General features: G+C 49.8%; 1 protein-coding gene across 1 annotated transcript in view; it reads left to right on the forward strand.

The window, feature by feature from the left end:
* The window catches only part of CRTAM (cytotoxic and regulatory T cell molecule), a 31794-nt gene extending 17470 nt beyond the window's left edge, over positions 1-14324 (forward strand). Inside the window, exons 6-10 of the mRNA XM_055132183.1 lie at positions 2617-2691; positions 6378-6461; positions 7655-7801; positions 10696-10782; positions 12718-14324. Coding sequence (XP_054988158.1) covers positions 2617-2691; positions 6378-6461; positions 7655-7801; positions 10696-10782; positions 12718-12848 — 524 coding nt within the window. The 3' untranslated portion in view covers positions 12849-14324. The remainder of the gene's footprint in view (positions 1-2616; positions 2692-6377; positions 6462-7654; positions 7802-10695; positions 10783-12717) is intronic.
* Positions 14325-15860: the final 1536 nt, after the last annotated feature.

Raw genomic sequence — 15860 nt, forward strand, 5'->3', positions numbered from 1 at the left:
AACATCAGCTTGTCTGAGTCACTGTCCATGGTGACCGGGGTCCCCTGGTGCATTTGGGACCCAGAGCCATCCCCTGTGGCTGATGGACGAAGGGACGGGTCCACAGGCTGGTGACCAGTGGCGACTTTATTCAAATCCATCAGGATTATTATAGAGAAACCGTGCAGGGTTGGGGACAGCAGCTGCACAGAGGCGTGGCTGGACACTAACACAAGCGTGAGCAGATGTGAAGCCCTTCCTTCAGGGGAGATGCTTCTAGGTCCACCCAAGGGTGGGATTTCATCTCGGGGCTCCAGCACACTAGATTCCTTCTAGGAGATCCACCCAGGGGCAGAATTCCATCTCGGGGCATGTTGCTTTCTCCTTCCTTTATCGTAATCCATTTAAACAATCATATTAACTGTAGTTTTTAATAATAGCTCTAGTCATTTTGTATAAGCACAGTAAGAAACAAAGTCTCATATATGCCCTGGATTAAGCTTAAAATGGTCTCTCTGGACTCAGGGTAAAGAGTGGCTTTTCCTGGGTTCATCTCGCTGTGTTTCTCTGACTACAGTCCTCAGGCCACGTCAGCTTTCCCTAACCTTAGCAGGACCCTTTTCAGTTACTTCTTGGGCCATGACAGCGTTTGTTCCACAGCCGTGCTTTTAACCTACAATACTTCTTACAGCCCTTAGGCTGTCCCACGTCGAAGCCAGAATAGCTTACGACTTGGTGGGACCCACCTTTTGGGGTGTAAGGAATGGTGGTCAATCTAAGGGCAACTGAGGCTTAAGTCAAGTAAATATGACGGATGCCAGAGCAATTTTTTTCAGGGTCAGTTAACTCCCATATTACAAAAGCATAGTATGAACTGTCTTCCTGTGTCTATACAGAAAGGGGTCATGCCAATGCTCCAGCCTCCTCCCAGCCCCTCCCAGCAGCAGGCTTCAAAAGTATAAATGATTAAGAAATAAAATTTCAGGGTTTGGGGACATGGCTCAGCAGGAGAACATTTGCATTGTAATGTGTATGCTCTGGAGGAGGAAGAAAGGAGGGAAGGAAGGGAGGGAGGGAAGGAGGGAGGACGGAAGGGAGGGAGGGAGGAAGGAAGGAAGGAAGGAAGGAAGGAAGGAAGGAAGGAAGGAAGGAAGGAAGGAAGGAAGGAAGGAAGGAAGGAAGGGAGGAAGGAAGAGAGGGAGGGAGGGAGGGAGGGAGGAAGGGAGGGAGGGAGGGAGGAAGGGAGGGAGGGAGGAAGGAAGGGAAGGAGATTATTAGGAAGGGATGGAGGGAGGGAAGTAGGGGAAGGGAGGAAGGAAGGAAGAAGAGAGAGAAGGAAGTGAAGGAGGAAAGAAGGAAAAGGAAGGAAGAGAAAGAAAGGGGAAGAGAGGAAGGAAGGAAGGAAGGAAGGAAGGAAGGAAGGAAGGAAGGAAGGAAGGAAGGAAGGAAGGAAGGAAGGGAGGGAGGGAGGGAGGGAGGGAGGGAGGGAGGGAGGAAGGGAAGGAGATTGTTAGGAAGGGATGGAGGGAGGGAAGTAGGGGGAGGGAGGAAGGAAGAAAGAAAAGAGAGAAGGAAGTGAAGGAGGAAAGAAGGGAAAGGAAGGAAGAGAAAGAAAGGGGAAGAGAGGAAGAAAGGAAGGAAGGAAGGAAGGAAGGAAGGAAGGAAGGAAGGAAGGAAGGAAGGAAGGAAGGAAGGAAGGAAGGAAGGAAGGAAGGAAGGAAGGACAGACTTCAAAACCACAAGAAATTCACTCATTGTAGCTGTAAAGCACTCACAGATTTCATCAAGGCCTTAACCCACCCCTCAGCTCTCAGTATCAACATCTGCCGGTTAACAGGAAGCTTCATGCCTTCTTGATCTTGCCCTAGCGAGATCCAGCCCAAAGGCCCTCCTGGAAAGAGTCCTGGCCATTCTCTTCCCTCCGGTGACCGCTGGGCAGCAGTGCGCCTCACAGTAGCCAGGCTGGCGTCTCGCTAAACCCGAGCGGGCTTGTCAATGCCTTTTCCAAAGGTGCTCGAGAGCAGCGCTGTGAGTCACCGTTTCACAACGTGGGGAAAGAACAGCCCGAGAGACGGGGCCTCTCGCCCAAACTCACTCGACACCAGGGGCAGTTCAACCCCTCCGAGGCTCACTGCAAAGCCCCCCTCACCACTAGAAACTCGGCCGGGGGCCAGAGACACGGGACAGCGGGGAAGGCGCTGGGCTTGCACACGGCTGACCCGGGTTCGATCCCCGGCATCCCAGAGCCCTAAGCCTGTCAGGAGTGATTCCTGCGTACAGAGCCAGGAGGTACAGCCTGAGCACAGCCGGCTGTGCCCCCCACGGCCCCCCAGACTGAAGCAAAGTAGGTAGCTCGGGCGCGGGTGACAGGCAGACAGAGGGACTGACTCGCAGATGGACTCCCACAGAGCCCGTGAGCACTATCTGCGCGGGGCGGGCAGGCTTGCTGCCCCTCGGCACCCAGGGGCTCAGCAGATGGCCGGTCAGCAGGACTCAGAGCCCAGAACCCAGAGCACGGGCTGCCGAAGGCACGACAACGCCAAACGGGAGCCCAGCCCGCCCCACCTCTTCTCCTCGGCACAATGTGGCCGAAGCTGCTCTCCGTCATTGCCGGATTTTGCTTTTCCTCTTCCCTAGTGGCTGAAGAGGCATCAGGCGTCCCGGAGACAAGCCCCCTTCCCACGGCAGACTCTCCGCAGCCCACCCATCCTGGTAAGTGTCCAGACCATTACAACGGTTTTGGGGTTTGTTTGTTTGTTTGTTTATTTGTTTAACATAGCACTGTAGCACTGTTGTCCCGTTGTTCATTGATTTGCTCGAGCAGGCACCAGTAACGTCTCCACTGTGAGACTTGTTACTGTTTTTGGCATATTGAATACGCCACGGGTAGCTTGCCAGGCTCTGCCATGTGGGCGGGATACTCTCGGTAGCTTGCCGGACTCTCCGAGAGGGGCGGAGGAATTGAACCCGGGTCGGCCACGTGCAAGACAAATGCCCTACTCTCTGTGCTATTGCTCTAGTCCTCTTTTAACATATCTCCTTGAAAAGGTCACTTTTACAAATCTAAAATAAAAAGTGGGGCCGGAGCGATAGCACAGCAGGTAGGACGTCTGCTGTCTGCCTTGTGTGCAGTCAACCTGGACTTGATCCCCAACATCCCATAGGGTCCCCTAAGCCTGCCAGGAGTGATTCCTGAGTGCAGAGCCAGGAGGAACCCCTGAGCATCGCCGTGTTGTGACCCATAAAGCAAAAAAAATGAATTAATTAAATAAAAAATGGGGGTGGTGGGGCTTAACTGGTGGTGTTCAGAGGTGGGAAACCATGTGTGGTACTAGGAAACAAACTGGGGTTTGTTGCATGTTGGGGTTTGGGCCCCCCAATTCTAAATTTAAAAAAATGTTTTTTTCATTTTCATTTTAGTAAACCCTATAGGACCTCTTTCCAATTGGCTCCAGCTTTGGGGGGCCCTAGAAACAAACCATCTTAGAAATATTCATTTAGAAATAACAAATGCCTTATAATTTCAGTGCTATTTTCACACACACACACACACACACACACACACACACACACACACCTCTGTCACATTTGAGTTTCTCTTGCTCAAAGGCAAGCTGGTGTTCATCTATGCGGAGACTAATTTCCTTTTTGGACCTGTCTAGAGCAGAACAGAGATAATAAAGATTTGATACCAAATCTTTATTTAAAAAGCAGCAAAGCAGCAGGACCAAAGGGGGATTCTTGTCTCCCATAAGATTACCTCAGAGAAATGGCAGTTACTCTGTGGTCACAAACTCAGGCTTTGGTGGCAGGATTGAACCCTTCATGTGGCAGATACCAGAACAGTCTGAGTTAGAAGGCCTGATTGCTAGAGAGCATCTTATAGCCTACTTCTCCCTCTGGGAGAACCTAGCAAGCTACTGAGAGTTTCCTGTCCACATGGAAGAGCCTCACAAACTCCCCGTGGCGTATTCATATGCCAAAACCAGTAACAATGCTGGGTCTCATTCCCCTGACCTTCAAAGAGCCTCCAATTCGGCATCATTGGGAAGGACGAATAAAGAGAAGCTTCTAAAATCTCAGGGCTACTATGCAGCTGTCAGAAAAAAGGAGGTCATGAATTTTGTATTTAAGTGGATGGGCATGAAAAGTTTCATGCTGAGTAAAATGAGTCAGAAAGAGAGAGACAGACATAGAAAGATTGCACTCATCTAGGGTATATAGAATAACAGAGTAGGAGACTAACACCCAAGAATTGTAGAAATAAGTACTAGGAGGTTGACTCCATGGCTTGGAGGCTGGCCTCACATTCTGGGGAAAGGGCAACTCAGAGAAGGGATCACCAACTATAATGTAGTCGAAGGCCATGTGGGGGAAGGGAGTTGCGGGCTGAATGAGGGCTAGAGACTGAGCACAGTGGCCACTCAACACCTTTATTGCAAACCACAACAGCTAATTAGAGAGAGAGAACAGAAGGGAATGCCCTGCTACAGTGGCAGGGCGGGGTGGGGGGAGATGGGATCGGGGAGGGTGGGAGGGATGCTGGGTTTACTGGTGGTGGAGAATGGGCACTGGTGAAGGGATGGGTTCCCGAACTTTGTATGAGGGAAGCATAAGCACAAAAGTGTATAAATCTGTAAATGTGCCCTCATGGTGATTCACGAATTAAAAATAAATAAATTAATTTAAAAAAATAAAATAAAATATCACAAATATATGTTCTCAATCTCTGAAGGATAAAATTCTGGTATTAGAATTATTGGACCAAAATAAAGTGTTAGTAGAACTTAAAAAAATAAATAAAATAAAATAAAATAAATCTCAGGGCTAGGACGAATGGAGATGTTACTGAGACCGCTAGAGAAATTCAATGATCAACGAAATGATGATGATGATGATGATGATGATGATGATGATGATGATGATGATTGCTAGGGAGCGAGCCCACGAGATGGTTTGCCCTGGGCAAGGATAAAAGGTTTACTTTATTTTTGGGCTTTGCCCAGTAGGATCTCTGTCAGGGCCTCAGAAAAAGCAGAATGGATGGACACATATATGCACGCATGTTACGGCAGTGTCCTGAGCAAAGCGCACATGAACTCCGATGCGTCCTTCCGGTTCCCGATAGTGTCTCTATAATCATTTCATTTGGGGGATGAGTGCTTCCACTTCATTATCATGTTCACACTTCTGAGTATTCGATCACATTTAAAAAAAAAATTTAGCTTGAATAATATTGGAAAGTCAATGTTTGGAGTTTTGAAGGACCGCTACACAACAAGTCACAATATGTACCAGGATATTTGAAGAGCACTGGAAAATTGAAAATATTATGAAGTGGAACAGCCACATCACTTGCTTTAATAATCCAATATTTTCCAACGTGTTTAGAATCTAGTTGTGTTTAAATTGGCTCACACCACTGCTAAACAACTCAATTTGCTGCTCTGCTTTTTCATACAGAACATAAAGCTTAAGGAATCCGGCCTCCAAGATTCCTTCCAGCTTTCAATTTCTCGGATTTTATTGCTCTTAACAGAATCGTTGTCAGCAGAATGGGTGGTTTCATTCCCCTCAGGGGCCACTTAGTGGCGCTGTGCAAAGAGCTTTTAAAAAACAAAAACCGAAAAAGCAGGAGGAAAGCCGAAAATAGGATGGACGGATCCCCAAATTGGGAAAGGCCTTTGATAATTTTACCAATTCTCTCTAGCAAACACTTCCGGCTCCTGAGCGTAGCTGAATTACAGAGAGTCTCCTTAGCAGCATAAAAACCTCGGGGTCCTGCAGTGCAGGCGGTTGGAGAGTGTCTGTCCGTATAGCCCGGGGTGCCTTTGTTCAGCGGTGAGCTGTTTACTTTAAGGAATCTTAAGGGCCCTCTCGCTAAGAAGCAGCGGACAATTATGGCTCCCTTGGGAGTTCTGAGTGTCCATCCGGCTCTGCTGAGGGGGCTTTGCTGTCAGAAGTCAGCGGGGTGACGACTTTCCACCTCGCTTTGCTCAGAGCTGTGGTAAGATCAGAGCAAACGCTCCCGGCCTGGCACAGAGAAAGCACCGGCCTTTGAAGGAATGAGTCCAAGTGAGCCGGGTCATTGGCAGCTATTCTGGGAAGCAGCCAGTAGTTCCCAACCGGCCTCTGGGTTGGAGAGACGGTGCAGTGGGTAGGGCGTTTGCTGTTCGACCCTGGTGCCACCTAAGGCCCCCTGATCACAGGCCCAGGAGTAAGTCCTGAGCACTGCCGGGTGTGACCCCCAAACAAACCCCGAAAGGCTGCTCTCCTGGTTATGGTTACCAATATTAAAACTTTCCTCAATTTGGTTTCCGAAGCTGCTTTGGGGTGACTGTGCATCTCTGTCACTCGACGTGGATGCTCAGATGGACTTACCGTGTCTTTTTCCTTAGTGGCAGTAATGGAAGGTTCTAGTATGTCAGAGACTGACAAGGAAAAGGAAGAACAGGCCACTCAGGATCCGGACCTCATCACTGGTACGTGGTCTCCCATGTTCAGCTCAAACATGGGACTGTGGGGTTGAGGCAATAGTACAGCGGGTAGGGCGTTTGCCTTGCAGGCAGCCGGGCCGGGTTCGATTCCCAGCATCCCATGTGGTCCCCCAAGCACCACCAGGAGTAATTGTAATTCCTGAGTGCATGAGCCAGGAGTAAGCCCTGAGTATCGCCGGGCGTGATCCAAAAAGCCAAACAAACAAACAAACAAACAAACAACAAACAGTAAAACATGGGACTGTTCCCCTCAGACCCAGTCAGCCAATGGCTTTGTCAGGCCTCACATTTTTTTTTTTTCATCTTTCTATTAGTTAATGATTCCCTTGATCCGGACACACAATTCTCTCCACTGGCCAGTCCTCTGCGTCTACGACTCCCTTCCCCACCTGACTTCTTACATGCTGATAAGCTTCCATCACTATTTCTCCTTCTCTGGCTCTGATTCCTAAAGAGTTCACCCATTTCCAAGACCACTCTTGGTGTCAACAGGCAAAAGATTTCCATACCTGGGTTTCCAGAACATTCTGGAAACATCAGTCCCTGTTTCATCCCACTCCTCTCTCTACCTGCAGGCTCTGCCTTGCAGGTATGGGTGGGGGGCTTCACCTGGCAATGATGGGTGGGGGGCGGGAGGGAGAGGGAAGGGAGACCATGTGGTGTTGGGGATCAAACCCAGGCCTGCTACATGCAAAGCATAGGACGGGTCCTCTAGGCCTTCTCCCGGGCCCTCTAGTTTATCTTTCCATGTCTCACACTGGGCCACCCGGCCTAGCCAAGATGAACGAATTTTCATTTCATTTATGTGGTTTTTCAAACTCCTTACCAACAGCCCTTCCTATTGAACTGGTCTTGGCTCATTTGAATCCTCGGCCTACGAGCCGGCAACCTCATACGCCCACTCTAGAAATGAAAAAACAACAAGTTCCATCGCTCTGTGGCTTCAAAACCCTTTTCAGATTATTGCCTAGAATCGCTCTGTTATTTGCTGGCCGGCCAGCTTGCTTTCAAAGAATAAAGAAGACCAATCTCTTTACCTTCAGGAAACTATTCTGCGTCCCTTCCTCCCTTCGGCTGAGCTGTTAGCCTGCAGCACATCTGGGGGTGGGGGTGGGGGGTGTCTTCGCTATATCTCTCAACCCCCAAAGGGGTCTAACTGCCCTTGCTTCTCATCCCAGCAGCCATGCCTCGGTCTGCGGGGCTGGTGAGGAAGAAGAGCGGCATCCTGCTGCTCACGCTCGTTTCCTTCCTCATCCTCGTGCTCTTCATCATAGTCCAGCTCTTCATCATGAAGCTCCGGAAAGCACACGTGGTCTGGAAGAAAGGTGAGCGGGCACAGAGGCCGGCGGGGGAAATTGAGGCGGTGGCCTGCTTGATACATGGCGCCACTCAAAGGAACCATTTTTTTGTTTTGGAGCAGACACTGAATGTGCGTTTCCACGAAGTATAGCCAGGTGGGTAGAACAAGAGAAAAGAGCAGCTCAGGGAGTGACCACTAAGTCACAGGAGCAGCAGGGCAGGGCTGACGCCTGGCCGGGGAACGTAGGTCTTTCGTGTTTGAGGCCTGAGGTTCTGTCTTCGGCCCCAAACATACAGATGTGCTGTCTACAGGACACTTTAACAGATGTGATATGCCAACACATTACCTACACCATATAGACCATGTGGTAAAGTAAGTACTATCACTGTATCACTGCGTCACTGTCATCCCGTTGATCATCAATTTTCCCGTTGATCTCAAATTTCTAGATACTCAGTAACGTCTCCATTTGTCCTAGCCCTGAGATTTTAGCAGCCTCTCTTTACTCGTCCTTCCCAAAGAGCCGCATTAGAGGCTCTTTCAGGGTCAGGAGAATGAGACCCATTACTGTTACTGTTTTTTGGCCTAGGAATATGCCACGGGGAGCTTGCCAGGCTCTCCCATGTGGACAGGAAGCTCTCGGTAGCTCTCCAGGTTCTCTGAGAAGGAGAAGTAGGCTATCGTCTCTGATTATTGGCCGTTGATGGGATTACATGGCTCTGGGAGCAGTTTGTGGGTGTGACTGCCTAGCTACTGGGAAAAAAAGTATGTACTATAGATGCTAGATATTATACCTAGATATTATACCTGGGTCTCCATTCACAGGGAGATGCAGAGTGGTGACCTCACTCACTCACTCATTCATTCTTTCTTTTAATGAGCATCTTCTCTGTGCCACACACTATGCCAGGTGTTGGAGGCACAGCAGTCAAAGGTCCTCACTCTCCAGGAGCTCCAGTTCGGGGGGGTGGCCAACTAAAAGTTGAGGTAACAGGCTGTGTCTGTCCCGTGCTGCCAAGACAGCATGCCCAGCCTCCCTCAGCAACCGTTTGTTCCTGGCATGAAAGCCGCCTTCGGGACTGAACACAAGTTAAGGCTCTGGCCTTGCATGCAGTCATCCCCAGCTCAATCCCCAGCACCGCATACAGTCCCCCGGGCCCTAGCAGAGTGAGCCCTGAGCACAGAGCCACGAGGTGTGACCCAAACCCCACCCTCCACCGCCCAAAATAAAACAGTAAAATAAATCAGGTCCACAAACTGAACAGCAGAGCAGGAAAGGAGCCTAAACATGACTCAGAATAAACCTCTACTCTGCTCTTCCCATAAATGTGTGCCACAGTTCAGTGCCCTCTACTCACTACTGTCCAGTGCTCTCCAGTATGGCAGCCGCATACAGCCAGGGCACACATTAAATGCAGCTAGTCAGGGGGCTGGAGCGATAGCACAGCGGGTAGGGCGTTTGCCTTGCACACGGCCAACCCGAGTTCGATTCCCAGCATCCCATATGGTCCCCTGAGCACCGCCAGGGGTAATTCCTGAGTGCAAAGTCAGGAGTGACCCCTGTGCATCGCCAGGTGTGAACCCAAAAAGCAAAAAAAAAAAAAATGTGGCTAGTCAGTCTGGGCAAGACAGAGCCAAAGCAGGAGTCCCACAGGTAGGGCACTTGCCTTTCGTGTGATCAACCCAGATTCAATCCCCGCCAACCCCCACCCATGGCCCCTGAACCCTTCCAGGAGTGATCCCTGAGCACAGAGACAGGAGTAAACACCAACAGTGCCCATATGGCCCCAACACAAAAGCAGAAAGATGCACAGTCAGTTTTTAAGATGCGATACACACATGAGTATGCAAACACACACATATGAGGATAGCTGAGAATGATATCGGATCTATATGTTGAATAAAATGTATTAATTTGGGGGTCAGAGAGATTGTACAGCAGGTGGGTGCTTGCCTCACTTGCTTGCATGCAGCCAACGTGGGTTCAATCCTTGGCACCCCATAGAGTCCCCTGAGCACTGCCAGGAGTGATCCCTGAGTGCAGAGCCAGGAGTAAGCCCTGAGCATCGCCAGGTGTGGCCCCGAAACAAAACAAAACAAACAAAATGTGTGTACATGCACACACATATCTATATATACCTTTCAGCTTTCAACCTGCTTTTTTTGGAGCAGCTATTAGAAAATTTAAAATTGTGTGTATGACTCAGTGTCATGCTCTTGGACACCGCTGACTTGGCCTGACAGAGAAACCATTCTGCCCCCAAGCCAAATCCTATCCTTGGTATAGACCTGGCCCTCCCAGAAACACCTCTCCAGTTAAACATCAGTCTTCCAAGATGCCCAGACAGATGGACACTCTCCAGCGCCCGAGGTACTGGGGCTGGCACATCTGCTTACCGGAAGGACAGGCCAGCACCAGGTGATGCTGTGGAATCTGCCACTAACGCCCACCCCCCGTAGTGCTTTAAGGGCTACTGAAATCTGCCCTCCCAAAGGGCAAGACTTGATTCCAACCTGCCATTACTGGCCTCCCAAATTCATGCTGCCCCCATACAGCAGGAAAGAATCAGAGGAAAGAGAATAAAAAACAATTAGGAAGAAATGAGGACATGAGTACACACCTGAGTGAAAACAGAAGCATCACCCTTTACCTCTATATTTTGTTTGTTTTGAGATCATTCCTGGTGATGCTTAGGACTTACTCCTAGCTCTGCGCTCAGGAATGACTCCTGAGGGCACGTCGGGGACTATATGGGATGCTGGGGATCGAACCCAGGTTGGCCTCCACGTTCAAGGCAAGAGCCCTCCCCACTGTACTGTCGCTCACTCTGACCCTGCATCATCTTTTCTAAAAGAGCATTCTCACCCAGAGAGGCCTGTGGTTGCAGAAGTGAATAACTTGGATTTCTTTTCTTGCAGAAAATGAAATTTCGGAATACACTTTAGAAAGTTTCAGATCAAGGTCAAATAATGAAGAAACGTCATCTCAAGAGAAAAATGGCCATAGTAAGTCAACGATGTGAGCTGAGATTTGAAAGTGAGGGTCACCCACTTGGTGCCTTTAAGGATGTTGTGTGTGTTGGGGGGTGGTGAAGAAGAGCCACGATGGGGCCAGAGAGACAACACGGGGGTTCAGGCACTTCCCGTGCACCGTGTTTAATTCCCCAGTATGGCACGCAGTCCCTTGAGCCAGAGCCAGGAGTGACCTCGGAGCGCAGAGCTAAGAGGACGCCCCAACTCTGCCGGATGTGGTCCCCAAACAAAGCCCAGGCCCCCATCAGCCTATAGGATGTAGGAGCACTCCTTCAAAAGCCAAGAGGTCCAGGGATGCCATGGAAGGCAGTTCCCTTTAGAAAGCCATTCTTGGGTTCTGCTGTCACATTCCCCCTGAAGTCCGTGTCCCTCGTGTGTCCCATAGAAGCTTAGACACCCCATGCCCATGCCCGACTGTCCTGCTGTCTGTGCTGGATACTCATGTGCTCAATGCAAACACCCAGGCCCCAGGATGCACAAAGGGGCATCTAGTCATCTGACTGAGTAAGGGATTGTGAGGTCTGACTGGTCCAGAATGACTTCACTGTAATTCCTCCAGCAAACTATGTAAAGGAAATGAAAGCATCTAAAAGGAGCTTGTGTGTGTGTGTGTGTGTGTGTGTGTGTGTGTGTGTGTGTATTGCTTTTGCTCTATCCAGAGCTCATGGGAGGAGTTGAGAGACTTGCTGTACTTACAGTGGACACCAGCAGCACCACAAATGCCCCTTCAAGCACCCTCAGGGGTCACCCCTGTGCACAGAGCCCAGATTAGCTTCTGAGCATCACCGAGTGTGATCCCCAAAACCCTAACTATAAACCAATAAAGCCTCTGGTGGGCTGCTGCAGCACTCAAAGGGCCAAGAGCATGATCTGTTGCAGGAGGCCCAGGTGTGAAACCTCGCACGGCCGTGGCTACCTGAGCACTGAGTCAGGAGTAGCTCCTGAGCACTGCTGGGTATGGTCCCCAAACAGAGCAGCAACAAAAGGAGCCTCTGGGGTCCTCTGTGGCCTTGGGGACTGATCGTGATGCTTCGAGTGGTCCTTTGTCCCTTTTGTTTCTCTCCAGAAGATGCGATTTTACAGGTAGCAATATTGTTTTGTTCAGCAAGTTATGTTGTTTTCTTTTTCTTGTCCTTTGCCATGTTATTTTATTGCAGAACTCTCCTCCCTATTTTATTCCAGATTTACGAGTTTCTTGTTTGGGTATCAAAACACTTGAAGAGTTTGACTATAGCATTGGACCCAGGCTGCTTAAGTGCATGGGTGAATCTCAGGTTCCGTGTTTTAAGACACTGATAGGGGGAGCTAAAACTAGCAAAGTATCCCAAATAAATACAGCCAGAAAGGGGGATCCCTGGCACTGCATGGCCCTGGCAGCACCTCCAGGCCATGGCCCCGGTGACATTCAAGCAGACAAGGTTCCACAATTAACAAGCAACAACTGCAAAATACTCATTTTTTAAATTTTTTAATTTTAAATTTTAGTTTTTGTTTTTTGGGCCACACCCGGCGATGCACAGGGGTTCCTTCCGGCTCTGCACTCATGCACTCAGGAATTACTCCTGGCAGTGCTTGGGGAACCATATGGGATGCTGGGAATTGAACCCAGGTCAGCTGCCTGCAAGGCAAACACCCTACCTGCTGTGCTATCATGCCAGCCCTCTCATTTTTTTTTCTAATTAAAGAACCATGAATTACAAACGTACTGGGAGTTGCATTTTTGGCATACAGTAATTCAACACCAATCCCTCCACCGGTGTCAGCCTCCCTCCATCAGTGTCCCAGATAACCTCCCTACCCCAACCCTCACTCACCCCCGCCTGTCATCGTGTCAGGCATATTACAAAGTCCCAATGATTGCCCCTTAGAGCTTGTAAAATACTTATTTCTAAGGTGGTTTTCTTTCAGCTTCCCGCTCCAAGAGCTGCATGAGCTACTTCACACACTTATACTCAGAAGCAAGGACAAAGAGGAAGGAGAAGGGTCCACAGTCAAGCTTCCGGCGGGAGCGCATCCCTCTGCCGGAGAGCATCGTGTAGAAAGGCCGCCTGGCTTGACCACTGTGAACCCTGGGGGGCGCCTGTCCGTGGGGGCTCTCTCCTGCCACAAGACAAAGGACCTGGGGAATCAGGCAAGTTGGGGTCCACCACTCCAAATTGGTGCTGCAAATTGAGGATGGAACAAGCCAGGATGAGAAAGCAGGATGGCTTCGGAGATGATGGAAAGATGATGGTCCATGCCTGTCCTGCCACACCCAGACGCTGGGCATCGAGATCCATGTGCCCAGCTGACGTCTGACTGGGAACAAAATCTTGGCAGCTAATGAAACTACTTAAAACATCTGCATGACCACGGAGGTTAAGACACTGGCTTGACATCTCACTGACATCTTGGGGACTGACCGTGTGTGTTTGGTCCTTGGTCCTACACATGGTTCTCTGAGCACCTCTGGGGGACGCTCCTGAGTGTGTAGCCAAGACTAGCCTCTGAGCACAACTCAGGGTGACCACAAACAGTCCCCCCAGCCCCCCATCCCCACATAGCACTGTATGGCACTGTCATCCCGTTGTTCATTGATTTGCTCGAGCAGGCACCAGTAATGTCTCCATTGTGAGACTTGTTGTTACTGTTTTTGGCATATCGAATACGCCACGGGGAGCTTGCCAGGCTCTGCCATGTGGGCGGGATACTCTCGGTAGCTTGCCGGGCTCTCCGAGAGGGATGGAGGAACTGAACGCAGGTCAGCCGTGTGCAAGGCAAATGCCCTATCTGCTGTGCTATAGCTCCAGTACCCCTACAGACACACAATAAAAATTATTTTTGACCTTTCCTTCTGTTCTCCAAGTAAGAAACTGGGAAGAAAACAGAGCCATAGAGACAGAGTAGCAGGGAGGGCACTTGCCGTGCGTGTGGCTGACCTGGGTTTGATCGCCGACACCACAAATGGTCCCCCAAGCACCACCAGGAGTGATTCCTGAGCACAGAGCCAGGAGTAAGCTGTGAGCACTGCTGGGTGTGGCCCCCAGTCCCAAAGAGGGGAGGGAAGCAGATGACCTAAAGGTCTCAGTCCTTCGAGCTTGCCACAAAGGGGCCCCTGCGATAGTGTAGCCTGTGAGCTGCTGGACCCTGGGCCTCCGGACCCATGTCCCAATGTTAGTTCAATGTGGCCTGGTGACGTGATTTTCCTATTTTTTTCTTGCTAAATCACAAAAGCTGACCTGGTAGACAAAGTTTTTACCAGGATACTGCATTCTGAGACCATGTGCAGAAGAAAATAATAAATCGAATTCACTGGTTGACTTCACAGATATTTTTTTTAAAGAGCTACTAATAGGATAAGAATATTTTTTTTTTTGATTCTCTGCTGTTTCCCAGGTTGCAGCCTTATTTTCGCTTGACGTGTGAGAGTAATCCCTGCACACACTGATTTGGGATGTTTCTTACTACGTGGGTCTTTATAAACAAACTCTAAAGTAACAGACTCTGGTCTGTTGCATGTAAACAAACAGTAAATGTGTCCCTTGGGTCAGATGAAACTGTGCTTTTTTTATTTTTTGCCTCAATTTTTTGGGGGGTGGTCACACCCAGCATTGCTCAGGGGTTACTCCTGGCTCTGCACTCAGGAATTACTCCTGGCAGTACTGGGGGACCATATGGGATGCTGGGAATCGAACCTGGGTCGGCCGCGTGCAAGCCAAATGCCCTATCCGCTGTGCTATCACTCCGGCCCCCATTTTTTTTTTTTTTTTAAGAATCACAAAATTGGGCCTGAGTGACGGTCCAGTGAAAAGGGCACTGGGAAGGTTGCATGGGCCAACCCAGGTTCTGTGGAGTAGAGCAACGGGCAGTAGAGCAGATAAAGCCTGACCTTGCAAAGCAGCCCTGAAGCAAGCCTCACAAAAGGGGCCAACTTAGCAAAACAGGGTGTCAGCACCAGGTGTCCGGCCTTGAGCCTCACTCGACCTCCTAGTCACATATGCCAAAAATGCAGAAACTGTCACGTACGCCTTTAACAAGTCATCCTAACTGCACCACCTAGCCTCGAAAGGGATTGGACCGGGGCAAGAGCAGAAAAGTGAAGCTAATGGGCTGATAATGCTAAACTTTATGTGACAGTACCTTCCTGTAAGCCGAGACCCTCTATAAAAATGTGTGTATCTGGCAATAAAGTGAGCTGTGATCAGCGGCTCCCGAAGCGGTTTCTCTGAGCGCTCGTCCTCCTTCCCCCCACAGCCAGGCTCCTGCCCCGACCCGTGTCGGGGCACCTTGGGGAAAATTGTTCCCAAACAAAGTTCAACCCCCAGCATCTCATATTATCCCCAGAACCACACCAGGAGTGATCCCCAAGGGCAGAGCCAGGTATGCCTCCCCACCCCCCCAAAAGAATCGCAATATTATGGCAGTCTTTAAAGATAAAATAAAGCACTTTCCTAGACAGCTCCGATAGAGAAGTGACCACCAAGTAAAGGGTGTCTGGAGGACCCGCTCGGGTTGGGAGATGCGTGCCGAATGTAGACTATGCATGGAACATAGTGACCACTCAATGCCGCTATTGCAAACCACAACACCCAAAAGGAGAGAGAGAACAAAAGGGAATGCCCTGCCACAGAGGCAGGGTGGGGTAGGGTGGGGGGATGGGGTGGGGGGTGGGAGGGATGCTGGGACCATTAGTGGTAGAAAATGGGCACTGGTGGAGGGATGGGCACTCGACCATTGTATGACTGAAATGCAAGCACGAAAGTTTGTAAGTCTGTTACTGTACCTCTCCATGATTCACTAATAATATTTAAAACAGCAACAACAACAACAACAACAACAAAACAAAGCACTTTCCTGCCTGAACTTACCAAGAGTAAACAGGCACAAGGCTGGACTTTCCAGGATATCTACGTGTGCATTTCAGAAACACACTCTGTTCCAGAAGCACCAGCATCAGGCTCGCGCACACAGACACACAGACACAGACAGACAGACAGACAGACACACACACACACACACACACACACACACACACACGACCTTACTCCACCACAGCCCTCAGCCCTGCTCAA

This window comes from Sorex araneus, chromosome 3 (genome assembly GCF_027595985.1).
Source record: "Sorex araneus isolate mSorAra2 chromosome 3, mSorAra2.pri, whole genome shotgun sequence".
Taxonomy (NCBI): domain Eukaryota; kingdom Metazoa; phylum Chordata; class Mammalia; order Eulipotyphla; family Soricidae; genus Sorex; species Sorex araneus.